The 16,826-nt window shown below is 40.7% G+C and overlaps 1 protein-coding gene and 1 long non-coding RNA gene across 6 annotated transcripts in view; one reads left to right on the forward strand and one right to left on the reverse strand.

Moving 5' to 3' along the window:
- Positions 1–11,002, forward strand: part of SANBR (SANT and BTB domain regulator of CSR) — a 58,916-nt gene extending 47,914 nt beyond the window's left edge. For 2 of the 5 annotated variants that reach the window (XM_075863000.1, XM_075862999.1), the window contains exons 13-22: positions 924–1,060; positions 1,147–1,246; positions 2,168–2,200; positions 3,711–3,810; positions 4,202–4,293; positions 5,785–5,810; positions 5,896–5,969; positions 6,114–6,202; positions 8,248–8,339; positions 10,823–11,002. In XM_075863000.1, the coding sequence (XP_075719115.1) occupies positions 924–1,060; positions 1,147–1,246; positions 2,168–2,200; positions 3,711–3,810; positions 4,202–4,293; positions 5,785–5,810; positions 5,896–5,969; positions 6,114–6,202; positions 8,248–8,339; positions 10,823–10,859 (780 nt within the window). In that variant the 3' untranslated portion in view covers positions 10,860–11,002. The remainder of the gene's footprint in view (positions 1–923; positions 1,061–1,146; positions 1,247–2,167; positions 2,201–3,710; positions 3,811–4,201; positions 4,294–5,784; positions 5,811–5,895; positions 5,970–6,113; positions 6,203–8,247; positions 8,340–10,822) is intronic. The other 3 variants (XM_075863001.1, XM_075863003.1, XM_075863002.1) reach the window with 3 other exon arrangements.
- LOC142760086 (uncharacterized) lies at positions 5,364–16,302 on the reverse strand. The gene is made up of 3 exons (XR_012883241.1): positions 16,248–16,302; positions 11,358–11,447; positions 5,364–6,001 (listed from the first exon to the last, which is right to left on the reverse strand). It is a non-coding gene; the product is annotated as an uncharacterized LOC142760086 (long non-coding RNA).
- Positions 16,303–16,826: the final 524 nt, after the last annotated feature.

Consider the following 16,826-nt stretch of genomic DNA (forward strand, 5'->3'; position numbering starts at 1 on the left):
ACTTGCAAGTCTGTTCATTTGTGAGAACACCTTCATTATGTGCCCACATTGCAGGGCGATAATGCCATTAAATCTATTCCAGTTCTGATGCAGAGTACAAAGTAGTTTCCACTTCCTTCATCCCTCTAAGAATTGGTGGTTCTCTTTATGAAGAGTCGTCTAATATCCCACTACACATAGTTTCGTGACAGATTTGAAAAAAGTAGGGGTACAATTTAATAGTATTTTCAAAAACGGTGGATACATAAAAATAGATTCATATATATTTTTTGTTCTAAATTACATCAGATTTAAAATAGTCTTTTAGGCTGGTTTCTGACGGCTGTAATGTAGCTTCAATACACGGACCTTCTATGGTGATCTAGTTTGGTTCAATAGAAATGTGGGAGTCTGAGTATTATTCAGATATTATTCAGATTCTACAATTTGACATTCTCCTTCTGTTTCCTAAATAATGCACTATGCACGACCGAGAGAGAAAGGTGGGGGAAGGGATGTTATCACTGTCCATGTTATCACTGTATCAAGTCCATTGAACCTGTGCCCTGCCTGTACACAAGAAATATTGACTAGCGTACAGCACAGTATGCACTAAGTATTTGGAACAGGTAAAGAATTTTCCAATGTAAGCAAATTCAGTGACAAATTTGTGATGGAGGTTTTGGCATGGCATGGTTCTCTAAGAGAATATTTGACATTGTAGAATATATACGCTGACTACAGAGTGTTATAAATTATTTTAGAATTTTGACAATTGTCATTGACCTTTAGTGAGGACTTTAGATTATATATTTTCACTTGCCAAAAGTATATTTAAGTAAATGTCAATCAGAAAAATATACATTGTTTTTTAATATTCGTTTTGTGAAGTATGAGTTAGCTACGAAACAAGGATTATTAAAATGTGCTTTCTTGCCTACCAGGGCTGTAAAGTCCGAGACCATGTTATTGGTTTACCTGGAGGAGGAGATGCATCAAAGAGTCCTTCTATGAACTTACTAAGCGACCTCTTGCAGAGAAGGGATATTATAGCGGTGCCTTTTTCTAAAGACTCGAATGGGTAAATCATTTTATTGGCTGCATTATCACAGACTGTTAGTATGAATTGTTTACAGTGGCTAATACTACAGTGTTGTACTTCTACAGGGACTCTGGGATTAGCCTAAATCAGGATAAAAGTCTCGAATGTGATGTCCAAATAGAGCCGAGCACTGCGTGCGGACAGAAGACTGGGGAGATCAACGCTGTGAGTTTCTGACTTTTCGTTTTCCTGGACTTATTGCATTCAAGGAAAAAACACGCAGAACATTATTGTAACCTCTACGTGACCACAAAAAAGATTAAATGTATTGACATAATAAATGACTTGATTTAAAAAGGCGAGGGCTGCATTATAGAAAGTGGCAAAGGGCAAGGGGACTGAACAAGGACCCTAATTCTCTGCCCTAAGCACAGAATATTTTTATCTCAAACTGACTTTTTTCCTTTAGTTTCACTTTGTCCAAAGTCAGCCGTGCTGTTCGGCACAAATTGCGTTGATGACATTACTGCTGCTGAGGGCTGAAGTGGTAGTCACTCTTTGGGGAATTTCGATTGTTGTCGGCCAGCCTTTTTACCTTGCGTTTGTGAGATGCCCTATAATTTTACATCTGTTGTTAAAGGGGTTGTCTGGAATTCTGAATTAATAAAGCGGAATTCTTCATTCATGACCTTCATCAATAAGCCACTACTTAAAGCAGCTACAAAGGGTGTCTTTCTCTCTCAAGGGCCCAGCACGTCCATACATTACATAGAAGGCCCATTGATTTCAAAAGGCACCATGTAATTCTTCATTTCCCCTGTGGTGGCGCTGAAGAGAAGTTAACACATGCTGCCAGGCCCACACCCACAGATGATTGCTGGAGGCATCTCTGATCAGGGTGACCAATCTAATGAAAAGGGACTGTGAAAAGGGGATATATTTACCAAATACTGGAAGGAATTCTCGATATACTCCCTTCATTTCAGACCGGGAATATTGTGAACAGTATTTACTTTGCAATAAAAACTAAAGGAAAGTCACTTCAGTATACAGTGATATTTATTTATCCCCTGTCTAATGCCTGTTACCCCTCTGTCTCGTCTTTTCTTTCATGTCTTTCTTCCTCTTACCCTTTTGGTGGGTTAGTTTCTTGCATTAAAAAACTTCAGTCTCCAGCTGGTAAGTAGAAAAGACAAAACGTTTTTTCTATGTGAGATTGTATTGCTTACATTTTGCTTGTTTCACTAGCTGCTAACCTCTGAGTACATAGTGACGTCATCAACGTGCTAGTACTTTCTCTAATGCATTGAATATGTGCAGTAAAAGTCCTTTAATCCAGCACATTATGGATTGGCAATACAGATAGCTCATCTCTATCGACATAGAACTGCTGGATAACTCAGTATCTTGGAAGATAATGGAAGACTGAGTGGAGGTAACCAAATAGACGGCTTATTATCATTAAAAAAAACAAAGTAGAAGTTGCACATTTTAGGTCCGTATTATTTTATTTTGAGCTGCTGATTAATTTTTATTGAGCTTCTAAAGGGATCTTTGTTTTTTTTGTCTATGTTACATATGAAATATTTGATAACTTGGCAATGGTTCCCACTGATACTAGATAAAAGGAACAGATAAAATAGCTAAACAGCAAGGTACATAAGTTTCCCTAAATAGGTAAGGCTTCGTTCACGTTTGCGTTGGGACTCCGTTCATGGGTTTCGTCGGGGCTTTCCATCAGGGGAAGCCATGAACGGAATCCAAACTGAAACCATAGGTTTTCATTTGCATCATTATTGATTTCCGAATACGGTATATTCCAACTACAGTCGACTACGGTATTGATTCCGTCAAAACGACGGAACACTTAAACAATCGTGACAAACGGAAACCATTTGCACTGGATCCGTCACCATTGAAATCAATGGTGATGTAAACAGAAACCTATGATGTTCGTTTGTTTCAGTTTGGATTCCGTTCATGGGTTCCCCTGATGTAAAGCTCCGACGGAACCCATGAACGGAGTCCCGACGCAGATGTGAACGAAGCCTTAATCATGTAAAACTGCTCCGTTTAATATGGAGCTGCAACTTTTACAGTTTGGCTACTCGTCATCTGCTAACAATTACAAGAATTGGGTCAGACGAGTTTTGTCTATCAGCAGAATACAGGCTGCCATTGACCTTAACCTGTTATAAAACTGATTGTCTGCTGATAGAAACCCTTCAGCTTCCCTCCTGTATTACTAGATTGCTTCTGCATAGAATGATATTATTATTGGCCGCACTTGTGCAGTCACTTTTCGACGCGCCTATTCATTTTTATAAAGCGTGACCATGCAAGTGTGGCCAACTCTCTGGCCGTGAATATTCCTATGGGGCTTGGAAGCTGAGCTATACTATATAAGTGGCTAACAGTAATGTTTATTTTTGGAAAAACTGGCCCTCGATATTTAATGTAACTGACTACCTTCTGGGTTACAGTTGTAATATTCAATTGGATTCCTTCCCTTCTGTCAAGCCACTAGCCTGACTACAAGAAGAGGAGAATTAGTTCTGTTCTGCATTGGTGGAATAAACCTTAAAAATAACCATTTTTTTCATGGAACCAGAAGCAATGTTCACATGTAAATAGCTATTCATAGCATTACTAGTCGTAGAATTTCTAAAAAAAAATTATTCTGTTCCAGAAGCAACAGTCACTGCTATCAGAAGATGAAGACTACACTACTGGATCTGAGGTGACAGAAGATGAGGTTGGAGATGAAGAAGAAGTGTCGAGAAAACCAGGTTTGTTTACCCCATTCCTCTTTGTATAGCAGATACATTGAGATCGGTGGTTATATCTGATCATAATATGAACTACATATTTCCACATCCCAGCATTGATAGATTTAAACTTCGACATCTTAAATTTTATAGAATTTGTCAACGCACACAAGTAGATTACATCCAAGAACACACGGTTCTTGAACAGTGGAGACCTTCTGTACAAGTTCGGTAAACCTGGCTTTCCAAAAGTGAACTATTGGAACATGGCCCCTTAATATTGCCTGCAGATATTTATTTCTTCTAACAAACGTTTACTAATGGACACATCTTCTTCTAGTTGTCCAAAATGTAACCATGTAAACAATATACTAAATATTACAATTTCAGCTATTTATTTTCTCATGAACAGGAAGAAAAGAAAAACCAAAGAAGTCCAATAGACAGCCAAAAAAACACACATCTTCACCAAGTATTCATAAAAAAGAAAGGCCTCAAGAAAAGGTAAATATGTACTCTGCACTATTTTATTTGTTTCCTATTGGTTATATAGAGTAGTGCTAGCATATTCCATATTATTGTCGGTGTACAGAGATGGTTACCATTCAGACACTATCCCCAATGTGGCTCACAATCTAATTTCCCTGACACACACACACACACACACACCCACACACACACACACACACACACACACACACACACACACACGGGCCAAGTTCATAGAAAGTCCATAATCCACAGTATGTTTTTGGAGTCACCCTCATGACTTGATTTTTGTAGATGAGAGAATTCTTCAATGGGTTGTCCAGTTTAAAAAGACAAAACATTTTCATATACCCTATTAGGGAACTCTGAGTTAATAGAAAGGGTCCTTTGTTTAGGATCTTAATCTCTTGGCCAAAGTGGTGATCGGTTACAGAGAGTCTCTCTGGCTCTGGAGGACCTGCCCTATCCTGCATTACACAGACATCCCATTGATTTGAATGGGCACTGTGTAATGCTTAATTTCCCCTGTGGTGGCGCTGCAGAGAAGTTGAAAGCATTGGTTGTTTTTGCCACAGACAGGGTCCTAGCAGGATACTAAGGAAAAATATGTGTAGGTTAGATGGTTTAGCTTATTAACCCCTTCAGGACGCAGCCCTTTTTCAAATTTTCACTTTTGTTTTTTTCTCCCCACCTTTCAAAAGCTATGATTTTTTAGTTTTTTTCCCGTCTATATCGCCATACGAGGGCTTTTTTTTTTCCAGGACAAGTTGTAGTTTTTCATGGCACCATTTATTGTACTGCATAATGTACTGGGAAGCTGAAAAAAATTATTTGTGGGGTGAAATGGGCAAAAAACAACGATTACGTCATATTTTGGGGGGTTTTGTTTTTACGGCGTCCATCAGGCGGTAAAAACGACATATTCACCTTCTACAGGTTGATTCTAACACTTTAAATGCCGCGGTTGCGATTGATCGCAGCAATTAAGGTGTTGAACGGGCGGAATCAAAATTAACTTTGATTCCGCTCATTGCAGGGAGGTGTCGGCTGCGTGTAACAGCCATCACCCGCTGTGTATGGAGCGAGCTCAGCCCGTGAGCTCGCTCCATACTTTCCCTTAACCCTCATCACGTACAGTTACGTGATTTTGCGTGAAGGGGTTAAGGAATAATAGGAGGCCTAAAGAAAATCAGGGAGAAGAGATGCAATGTCAATGAGATGACTAAAAGGACCAACACATATTGCCACCCGAATGCCCTTTTTTTGGGGGCCGTGAAAGATTTGTCATTTCAGCTAGGCAGAAAGGGATCTTTGATAGCAATAATAACAGCGGTCCACCTGCAGTGTGGTAGTCCGGATTCTTTTGTATCATTCAAAATGATATCATTGTGAAATGTGTGATCCTTGAAGAAGTGTTTTGTGGTTAGGACTGAGATATAATGTTGATTCTTTGTATAAATACGATTAAAGTCCCATTTTTCTTTACTTTTTTTCTCTTTTCCTCAGCCATCTCGAGACTCTTCTCCATTTACGTGAGTATGTCATGACATCTGTCTGTAAACTTTCTGAACCATTACATTTTTTTATTTACATACTCTTTGACTTTTTTCTTTACAGAGTGAGTGTGCAGAGAAGTAAGTGGGATGCATCTCGTTCCCTGAGGTTTAACCAGGATGCTCAAAGGGAAGAAGGTGTGTGATTCTATTCGTGCAACTGTATAATCCTGTGTGGATAGATAATCATGGTTGCTTTAAAACAAAATGAGACAGATTTATCACTCTATATTTTGCAAGTAAACAGTATTAACACCCTTCATATTTTTTCCCCTGCTGTAGATCAGAGAAGAATGACAGAAATCACAGGTCATTTAATTAAAATAAGACTAGGAGACTTGGATCGTATCAAGTCCAAAGATGGAAAGGAAGTAAGTGCACCACAGGCTTCGTTCACATCTGCATCGGGACTCCGTTCATGGGTTCCGTCTGAGCTTTCCGTCAGGGGAACCCATGAACGGAATCCAAACTGAAACAAACGGTAACCATAGATTTCCGTTTGCATCACCGTTGATTTCAATGGTGACGGATTCCATTTGTCACCGTTGTGTAAGGGTGTAACCCTTGTGTTTGGATTCCCGACGCAGATGGGAACGAAGCCTATCCAACATATATCCTTACAAACTGTCAGGATCTTCCCTTATCCATCTGTTTCCCTTCATTTTGACCCAGATAATCTTATCACCACCGTCTGGGGTTTGTTTACTAAAACAGTATAATCCAGTCAAAGAAAACCCTTCAAACTAAAGGCCCTTTTACACTGGCCAATTATCGTGTAAATGAGCGTTCACAGGGTAATGATCAGCCGATGAACTAGCAAACGCTCTTTCATCTACTGATCGTATCGTTTTAAATGCCTAAAATATCCTGGTTGTTGGCAGCACATCTCCCTGTGTACTAGTAAACAGGACGTGCTGCTGACATGATAATAATGTATGGGGGCGAATGATCGTAGTATCAAGCGCTCTTTGTGAAAGGAGCAAACTATCTCGTTGTACCGGCCAAAATGGGCCAGTGTACAAGTACTTTAACCCAATGTATATGTCAGTTAAAGAGGCTCTGTCACCACATTATAAGTGGCCTATATTGTACATGATGTGATCGGCGCTGTAATGTAGATTACAGCAGTGTTTTTTATTTAGAAAAACGATCATTTTTGACGGAGTTATGACCTATTTTAGCTTTATGCTAATGAGTTTCTTAATTAACAACTGGGGGTGTTTTACTTTTTGGCCAAGTGGGCGTTGTACAGAGGAGTGTATGACACTGACCAATCCTTGTCATACACTTCTCTCCATTTATTTACACAGCACATAGCGATATAGCTATATCGCTATGTGCAGCCACATAAACACACTATAACGTTACTGCAGTGTCCTGACACAATCCCGACACTACAGCACAGGAAGCGTAATCTCGTTTGAAATGACAGTTTACAGTGTAATCTTGCAAGATTACGCTTGCTGTGCTGTAGTGTTGGGATTGTGTTAGCGAAGTGTCAGGATTCTGAATAAACATCACGTCCCGGCTGGAGGTAATGTATATTCATTGTCAGGACACTGCAGTAATGTTATAGTGTGTTTATGTGGCTGCACATAACGATATAGCTATATCGCTATCTGCAGTGTAAATGAATGGAGAGAAGTGCATGACGCTGATTGGTCACTGGTTGGTCAGCGTCATACACTCCTCTGTACAACGCCCACTTGGCCAAAAAGTAAAACACACCCAGTTGTTAATTAAGAAACTCATTAGAATAAAGCTAATATAGGTCATAACTCTGTCAAAAATTATCGTATTTCTAAATAAAAAAACACTGCTGTAATCTACATTACAGCGCCGATCATATTATGTACAAGATAGGGCACTTATAATCTGGTGACAGAGCCTCTTTAATAATCTGAGTCTTATATCGGTTTCAGAAGGCAGCTGTAGGACTGAACTTAGATCACCATGGTGCTATGGTGATCTAAGTTCGGTACAGTAGATCTGTGGTAGTACGGATATTGCAGCCATAGTATGGACTGTGATATGTGGCCATTTTAACCACTTTCTGCAAGTGGACGTACCATTACATACTAATTGTACGGATGTTATCATGGGGATGTGTCCGTTCCATCAGTAGCGGGTGCCGGCTGTAATATACAGCCGACGTCCTGCTGCAACGGCTGGGATCAGAGATAACTCTGATCCTGGCCGTTTAACCCCTTAGAAGTGATCGCGGAGCACCCATGGTTTGCCATGGCAGCTGGGGGCCTAACAAAAAAACCCCACAAAAAACAATGGCGGAATTGCTTTTTTTTCCACCCACACCCACAAAAAAAAGTTAATCAATAACTAATATGTACCCCAAAATGGTTCTATTAAAAGATATGACGCGTCCCACACAAAATGTTAAAAAGTCTTTCTTTTTTAGCAGGCAGGTGGAATTTATTCCAGACTTGAAGCTCAAATCAAAACTTCTGTTCCATCTAATACCCGGCAAAGTAACACAGAGAAGAACCCTAGGTACTGTATATGATTATCTGTGTATGACTACATGTGTAACTTGTACATCTGATAAACACAGTCGAGTCACATTATTATGACCACCTCCTACTTTCGATGTCGGCAGTGCGTAGCCCGTGAAGGAAGTGATGTGCTGTGGGCTTGGTGGGTATATAAGGTGTGCGATAGGCTGTCTGAACACCTATCACTCGTTGTTGCCATGGGTAAAAGGGGAGATTTATCAGAGTTGCAAAAAGGGATGATTATTGGCTTTTGGGCCAAGAGTAGCAGTATTTCTCAAACAGCGCAGTTTGTGAACTCTTCGTGTGCTGCTGTAGTGAAAGTGTATCGTGAGTGGACAAATGGCACCATTGGGAATAACCGACGTGGAGACTGTGGAGCACCGCATACTATTGATGTGAGAGGTGAACATCGGCTACGAAGGTGCATGAGGGCCGAACGACACGCTAAAGTGGAGCAGGTCACTGTGAAAATCAACCAGGGGGCTACCAGACGTGTGTCTAAAACAACAGTTCAGCGAACCCTACTGCGTTTGGGGCTCCGAAGCAGACGGATGGTCACTGCTCCTATGCTAACAAAGGTGAATTGGAAAAAAAGTTTTCAATTTGCACGGCTGTATCGGAATTGGACCACTGATGATTGGCAAAGGGTTGTCTTCTCCAGTGAGTCACGTTTTCTGCTTCATCAAACAAATCGACGTTGGCGTGTCAGGTGAGAAATATCAGAGAACAAACACCCTGCAACCATTGCTGGAATAACACAAGCTGGTGGCGGCAGCGTTATGGTCTGGGGAAAGTTTTCATGGCATTCTCTGGGCCCACTCATCCATGTGGAAGGCACTCTGAACCGATTTGTGTATGAATCCATAGTTGCAGATCACGTGTCCCCCCCCCCCCCATATATGCTGTTTGTCTCCCCTGCTAGATAGTGGTTGGAAGAGCACAACCAAGACTTCCAAGTACTTCCCTGGCCCCCTAATTCGCCAGATTTGAAACCAATTGAGCATCTGTGGGAACACCTCGATCTTCTTGTTCCCTCGATGGATCTTAGCCCACGCACCCTCCAGCAAATGTGGGATGCACTGCAGTCAGCATGGTTCCAGATAACGGAGACAACTGACCAGTACCTTATTGAGTCACTTCCAGCCCGTCTAGCTGCTGTCCGTGCTGCACACGGCGGTTACTCTGGATAGTAGCTGGTGGTCATAATAATGTGACTCAACTTTGTACATGTCTTGTAATTTACTCATTCCATAAAACCCGAAGCAGGTTATGGTGATATAACGTGTGTATGTGTATCTTGTGTACACCATCGTTTACAACACCCCCATGCGCCCCTGCTAGCAACCCATGATTTCTAAGTGCATAATTCCGCTTGGGAGAAACTGTGATGTCATAATCACCTTTCACGTATTTGTAGCATTATTTAGGGAGAGAAATGGTTTCAGCCCAAATTGCAGCATTGTTTTGCCTTGCGCTTTTTACAGGCGATACACATGTTCTTAAAGTGTTTCACCTGTAAAAACCACGTGGCCACAGTTTAACTGTGTGGCACACCACCACTAAGTGTACGGGCACAAAAAATATTTTCACCTAAACTGGTAACACCTGATTCTAATTTTTGATCTTTAAAGCGAATCTTTACCGTTTAACACCTTGTTGTTTATAGGTTCCTAATTCAGTGCTGATTAATTTCTAAATACTGTATATCTTTATAGCGGTCGGTGCTCTATTTTTCTGGTACAGAGCTGCAAAGCCATAGATTTACAACATAACATGCTGGCTACTTGTAGCCACCACTAGAGGGAGCTTTGGAGCTTAGGGAATGTTTTATTATAGAGTTCAATGTATAAACAGTATGCTGTAATATCATAAGCTCCCTCTAGTGGCTGCTGCACATAACCAGCAAGGTATATTTAAAACATATTTATGCAGGGTATTTGGAGCTCTGAATCGACAACTATAAAGATATATTAAGAAATTAATCAGCACAGAATTAAGAACTCTATCAGATTAAAAAATATGTGGACATGTCTGTGAATTATTTGTTTAATAAATTATGGCAATATAAATTTGTTAATTTTTTTTGTTCAATTACCCTTTATATACTATTTAAACGAAGATCAAATATTGATATGTCCACATGTTTAAAAAAAAACCTTTACATGGGGTGCCCTTACTTTTTCACATGACTATACTATATACTAAATAGAATGTGTGAAAGGTGATTATGATATCACAGTTTATCCCAAGTGACACTGTGAAACATTTAAGTTAGCCATCCAATCATGGGACACTGTTACCCAAGAGTTTATAGTCTGGATCTAAAAAACTTTATACGGGGTGTCTTTACTTTTTCTCATGACTTATATATGGACATAGTTCAAATAAAGATCCAGCAAAATAGCAATTTTATTATACGGTATATTTCAAATATCCATTCCAGTAATATTTCAGGTAACATATGCATGTGTTTTATTGCAGGTCTAAACCTCGTTTTGGGATTGGACGGCCAACATAAGTTTGGTCTTTATACCTGTATGTATGCTTTTAAGAATTTATTAACATTAATGATCTGTCCAAATGGACAGGGTATATATTTATTAATACTTTTAATTTATGCTTGGCAAGCTCTTGCTATTTGGAAAATGCTAAAATGAATTTGCTAATATGTTATTTAGCTTTATATGCTCTTTTTTAAATTAAACTTATTTTAAATATAACGGCGTGTTGTTGTTTTTTCAGTTTTACTACATCTATGCTTTTCTGAGTTACTGTCCCCATGCACCTGTCCATGACATAGTTGCATAGTGGGTTAATAAAGACAAAACTTCAATGTTTTATATTTACAAACCCCAGTTGATCCAGTGGAAGATTAAATAAAAAAGACACCCTTGAATGGCATAGACTAATTTGCCATAAATTGGAAACACCCCTTTCTGATCCCTTCTGGTAATCGGACAGAACCCTCCATCAACATTCTACATACCAGTTACCCTGTATAGTTAAAATGTATTACCTGTAATTTTGCTTTCCTCAAGTCCGTAGGCCGCACCAATGGGATATCTTGACCTCTTGATCCCGTCCTAGGACATGCCCACCTAGAAAACTAATAATATTAGAATAATTAATTGCTCTTAGTATAAGAACCTCCTCCACAGACAGCCCTATGAGTAATTAATAGAGACAAAACCACCAAAATATTGCTGAAAACAATTTTATAGGGAGGGTATACATGTCCTGCCTATGGACTCGAGGAAAGCAAAATTACAGGTAACAAATTTTAACTTTCCTCATCATCCTACAGCAGCACCAATGGGAATTGAATAGAAAATAAAGGGGTGATTACTCATGAAGAACTGCGTTAAGGACCCCTGTAGTGCTTGACGAATGTTGACGGTGTAGACCGGGGAGCTGCAGAGCAAATCTCCAAAAGAAAAACTTGAGCTCTTTCTGCTCTTTCTGAGGTAGCGGTCAAGCGTGTTGAGTGAGCTCTGACCGGAAAAGGAGGTGCTGAACCTTCCAGATCGTAGGCTTCCATTATGGTAGACTTGAGGCATCGAGCTAGAGAGTCTTTACACACTTTAAGACCCCTCCTGGGTCATTAGGTGAATGGAGTTTTTCTTGAACTTCATCTACAGGATTCAGAAAGAAAACAGGCAGAAATGATTCTCTAATAATGTTTTGAGAAGATGCTACTTTTGGCATAAATGATGGCCAAGTCCTTAAGGCAACCCCTCCTGGCAACAATCTCAGGTACAGAAGTTTAGATGACAAGGCCTGAGGTTATCCCAACCTTCTTGCAGAGGTGACTGCCACAAGAAAAAGGACTTCAAATGATAACCACTTCATGTCAACAGTAGTAAGGGGTTGAAATGAATGTTCTGTCAGATGTTTAAGAACAATTGGTAAGTCCCAAGATGGAATAGGTGGTCTAACTTCTGGCCCAATGCTCTTTATGGCTTTAAAGAATCTAGTAATCAATGGTTGATTGGAGAATTTACTGTCAGTCATGCAATTGATTGCAGATACGTGAACCTTTGATGTGTTCAATTGCAGCCCTTTTTGAAGCCCTCCTGTAGAAACAGAAGTATAACAGGCACAGTAATGGAGATATGACTAGCTTCTACCATCCACTGGTAAATTTCTTCCATAATCTTGAATAGACCTTGTTTTTAGATGGCTTTCTGGATTGTAACAAGATGTCCACCAAGGAGTTGGATAGGCCACTGTTCATCAATCATTTCCTCTCACTCGCCAAACCTGTTGCGTGGCAGGTGATGAAATTCGAGAATGTAGACATTTTTTATAAGGTTGAGCAGCCATTTGTCTGAAGAAATTTTGCACCAATTTATTTAACATTTTGTCAATCTTGCTCCCACAGCTACAGGTCAGACATCATAATTCTGTTTTGGACTGACCAGGGTTTCTGTTTTTTAGACTTATCAGGGAATCTTCCTCTGAATCTACGGTTTTGATGCCTTCTGTTGAATTGTCGTCTGAAACCTCTATTTGAAGTTCTTGCTCCTCTTTGGCCATGAAAAACACAGGGTTTTCTCTTTTGGGGAAAAGCTGAACTTTTTCCATCTTTATTAGCCTTTAAAATCTTTTAATTTCTTCTCCAAAAGATGACCAGGCTAAAATGGAAAAGAGCAGAAATTGTCCTTAGATCCTGTGTCACCGGCCCATGGTTTCAACTAAATAGCTCTGCTGGCTAAGTTTAAAAGGGCCAAGGTCTTTGAAGAAATCTTCAGAACATCAAGGGGGAAGTCACACATAAAATCAGCTGAAATCTTCAAAGTATCGACTTGATCTAACAAAACCTCTATTGGAACACCATCTCGGATATCACAAAATAATATTGACAACCAAATTCTGAGTGCTCTGGACAGTGTCACAGAGGCCTTGGTAGTCTTACTAAGCGTAGCAATATTAGTATAGGTTCTTTTCAGCATAATATCCGCTTTTTTATCCATTGGGTCTTTGAGAAGAGCTGAATCATCAGGAGGAAAGAAATGGCGTTTAGACAGCTTGGTGACTGGAGTGTCAACACGAGCTGGAAGATGCCAACTTGCTGGATCTAGCCTGTATATGGTCTTGAATCTGGAACCCAGGTGCATTTTCTTGTCAGGTTGCTTCCATTCCCTCTCTATGATGGATGTTAAGACAGGGTGACCTGGAAACACTCTGGCCTTTTTCTTAGGAAAATAAAACAGATTCCATCCTCTCTGTGACTTTCTGAACCAGAAATTCTGCATTCTCTTTTTTGAACAACAAATTCTCTTTTGCAATAGGAGCTTCAGATTCAGAACTTGAAAGTTCAGTTCAGAACAGTCAGACGATACAGAAGAAGATGAATAATCTCTCCGCTTCTTGCGGCCTAATTCAGGTAATTCAGAAGTCTTGGAAGACTTTGGCTCATTTGATTTCAGCCCGTAGAAGAATTTTGAGACAAGCTTCCTCATCTCCTCATCTAAGTCAGCAGGGGAGCAATAACTGCATATATTAGACAAGCAATCTGCTGGTAACGTTTCGAGACCGCTGATACACCTGAGTAGGTGGTAGATCTAGTTCATCAGTCTGTTGAAGACCATAATATAAATCTCTGATGCAGTTTCATCATGAAGAGGCTGCTGACAAGATCTGCAGAGTCTGTGTTTGGACTTACGCTTTCTCTTTCCAGAGGACATGCTGGATGGAATCGACATCTATGACCTAACTAAAAAAACAAAAACAAGGCTGACCAAGGAAACTCCTTGGCTTAAGCTTGCAGGTAAGCACTATCTTAATCAGGAATACTCGAAACAGTAATGAAGCAAAATCAGCAGTTTACAAACTATTATAATTGCTGAGACAGTTAAAATAATTCCCAGAAAAAAACACCTCTAAAGCTCACGGAACAGTTACTGCTGCATTATAAACAGAGACGCCTACTGTTATGACGTGACAACTGATGATGCATTATAACCAGAGACACACCAGTGGTAATGACATGACAGCTGATGATGCATTATAACCGGAGACACACCACTGGTAATGACGTGACAGCTGATGATGCATTATAATCGGAGACACACCACTGGTAATGACATGACAGCTGCTGAAGCATTATAACCGGAGACACCACTGGTAATGACGTGACAGCTGATGATGCATTATAACCAGAGACACACCACTGGTAATGACGTGACCGCTGATGATGCATTATAACCAGAGACACACCACTGGTAATGACGTGACCGCTGATGATGCATTATAACCAGAGACACACCACTGGTAATGACGTGACAGCTGATGATGCATTATAACCGGAGACACACCACTGGTAATGACGTGACAGCTGATGATGCATTATAACCGGAGACACACCACTGGTAACGACGTGACAGCTGATGATGCATTATAACCAGAGACACACCACTGGTAACGACGTGACAGCTGATGATGCATTATAACCAGAGACACACCACTGGTAACGACGTGACAGCTGATGATGCATTATAACCAGAGACACACCACTGGTAATGACTTGACAGCTGATGATGCATTATAACCAGAGACACACCACTGGTAACGACGTGACCGCTGATGATGCATTATAACCAGAGACACACCACTGGTAATGACGTGACCGCTGATGATGCATTATAACCAGAGACACACCACTGGTAATGACGTGACAGCTGATGATGCATTATAACCGGAGACACACCACTGGTAATGACGTGACAGCTGATGATGCATTATAACCGGAGACACACCACTGGTAACGACGTGACAGCTGATGATGCATTATAACCAGAGACACACCACTGGTAACGACGTGACAGCTGATGATGCATTATAACCAGAGACACACCACTGGTAACGACGTGACAGCTGATGATGCATTATAACCAGAGACACACCACTGGTAATGACTTGACAGATGATGATGCATTATAACCAGAGACACACCACTGGTAATGACGTGACAGCTGATGATGCATTATAACCAGAGACACACCACTGGTAATGACGTGACCGCTGATGATGCATTATAACCAGAGACACACCACTGGAATGAAGATATATTTGCTGATGCATTATAACCAGAGACACACCACTGGCAATGCTGCATTATAACCAGAGACACACCACTGGTAATGACGTGACCGCTGATGATGCATTATAACCAGAGACACACCACTGGTAACGACGTGACAGCTGATGATGCATTATAACCAGAGACACACCACTGGTAATGACTTGACAGATGATGATGCATTATAACCAGAGACACACCACTGGTAATGACGTGACAGCTGATGATGCATTATAACCAGAGACACACCACTGGTAATGACGTGACCGCTGATGATGCATTATAACCAGAGACACACCACTGGAATGAAGATATATTTGCTGATGCATTATAACCAGAGACACACCACTGGCAATGCTGCATTATAACCAGAGACACACCACTGGTAATGACGTGACCGCTGATGATGCATTATAACCAGAGACACACCACTGGAATGAAGATATATTTGCTGATGCATTATAACCAGAGACACACCACTGGCAATGCTGCATTATAACCAGAGACACACCACTGGCAATGCTGCATTATAACCAGAGACACACCACTGGCAATGCTGCATTATAACCAGAGACACACCACTGGCAATGCTGCATTATAACCAGAGACACACCACTGGCAATGCTGCATTATAACCAGAGACACACCACTGGCAATGCTGCATTATAACCAGAGACACACCACTGGCAAAGAATCCCATGAATGAATCCCTTCCCCTTTCCCATTCCTTGGTTGAACTTGATGGACATGTGTCTTTTTACCACAGTACGAACTATGTAACAAACTGTTCAGCACTGCAGAAACTCATACAAACCATGCACTTACATTACAGAGACTAGTAGTTCCGCTGCCTGGCACAAGTCCCTCCTGCCTCTAGTCCCCCAACTCTCAAAAAGCCGGCACTAGGGAAGCACATGGAATGCACATGGGCGGAGCCGCACAGAACAGTCATCGCTCCAGCTCCGCCTCTAACAGGAGTCAATTGATGATGCAGCTGTGAACTGCCAGCTTCTCTCCAGCCTACCATACATGGAGGAAAGTCCGGCAGCATAAAGCATATGTACCAGAGCAAGCCGCTCTGTCCATGAGCTTGCTTTTACTGGCACACTACATTGTAGTCGATAAACTACTGGGAACACCCCAGAGTAAAAATAAAGAAACAAATAAATATTTTAAAGATGAAAACAAACACCTGCACGGCCTAGGTTGAGGACAAACAAAACCCACTTCGGACTGTCTGTGGAGGAGGTTCTTATACTAAGAGCAATTCATTATTCTAATATTATTGGTCTTCTAGGGGGCGGGGTCAAGAGGTCAGGATTTTCCTATTGGTGCTGCCGTAGGACGATGAGGAAATAGTTTTTTATCCAGTTTTTTGACAATGTTTTTAGTTGAACTTTTTTC

This window comes from Rhinoderma darwinii, chromosome 4 (assembly GCF_050947455.1).
Source record: "Rhinoderma darwinii isolate aRhiDar2 chromosome 4, aRhiDar2.hap1, whole genome shotgun sequence".
NCBI lineage: Eukaryota > Metazoa > Chordata > Amphibia > Anura > Rhinodermatidae > Rhinoderma > Rhinoderma darwinii.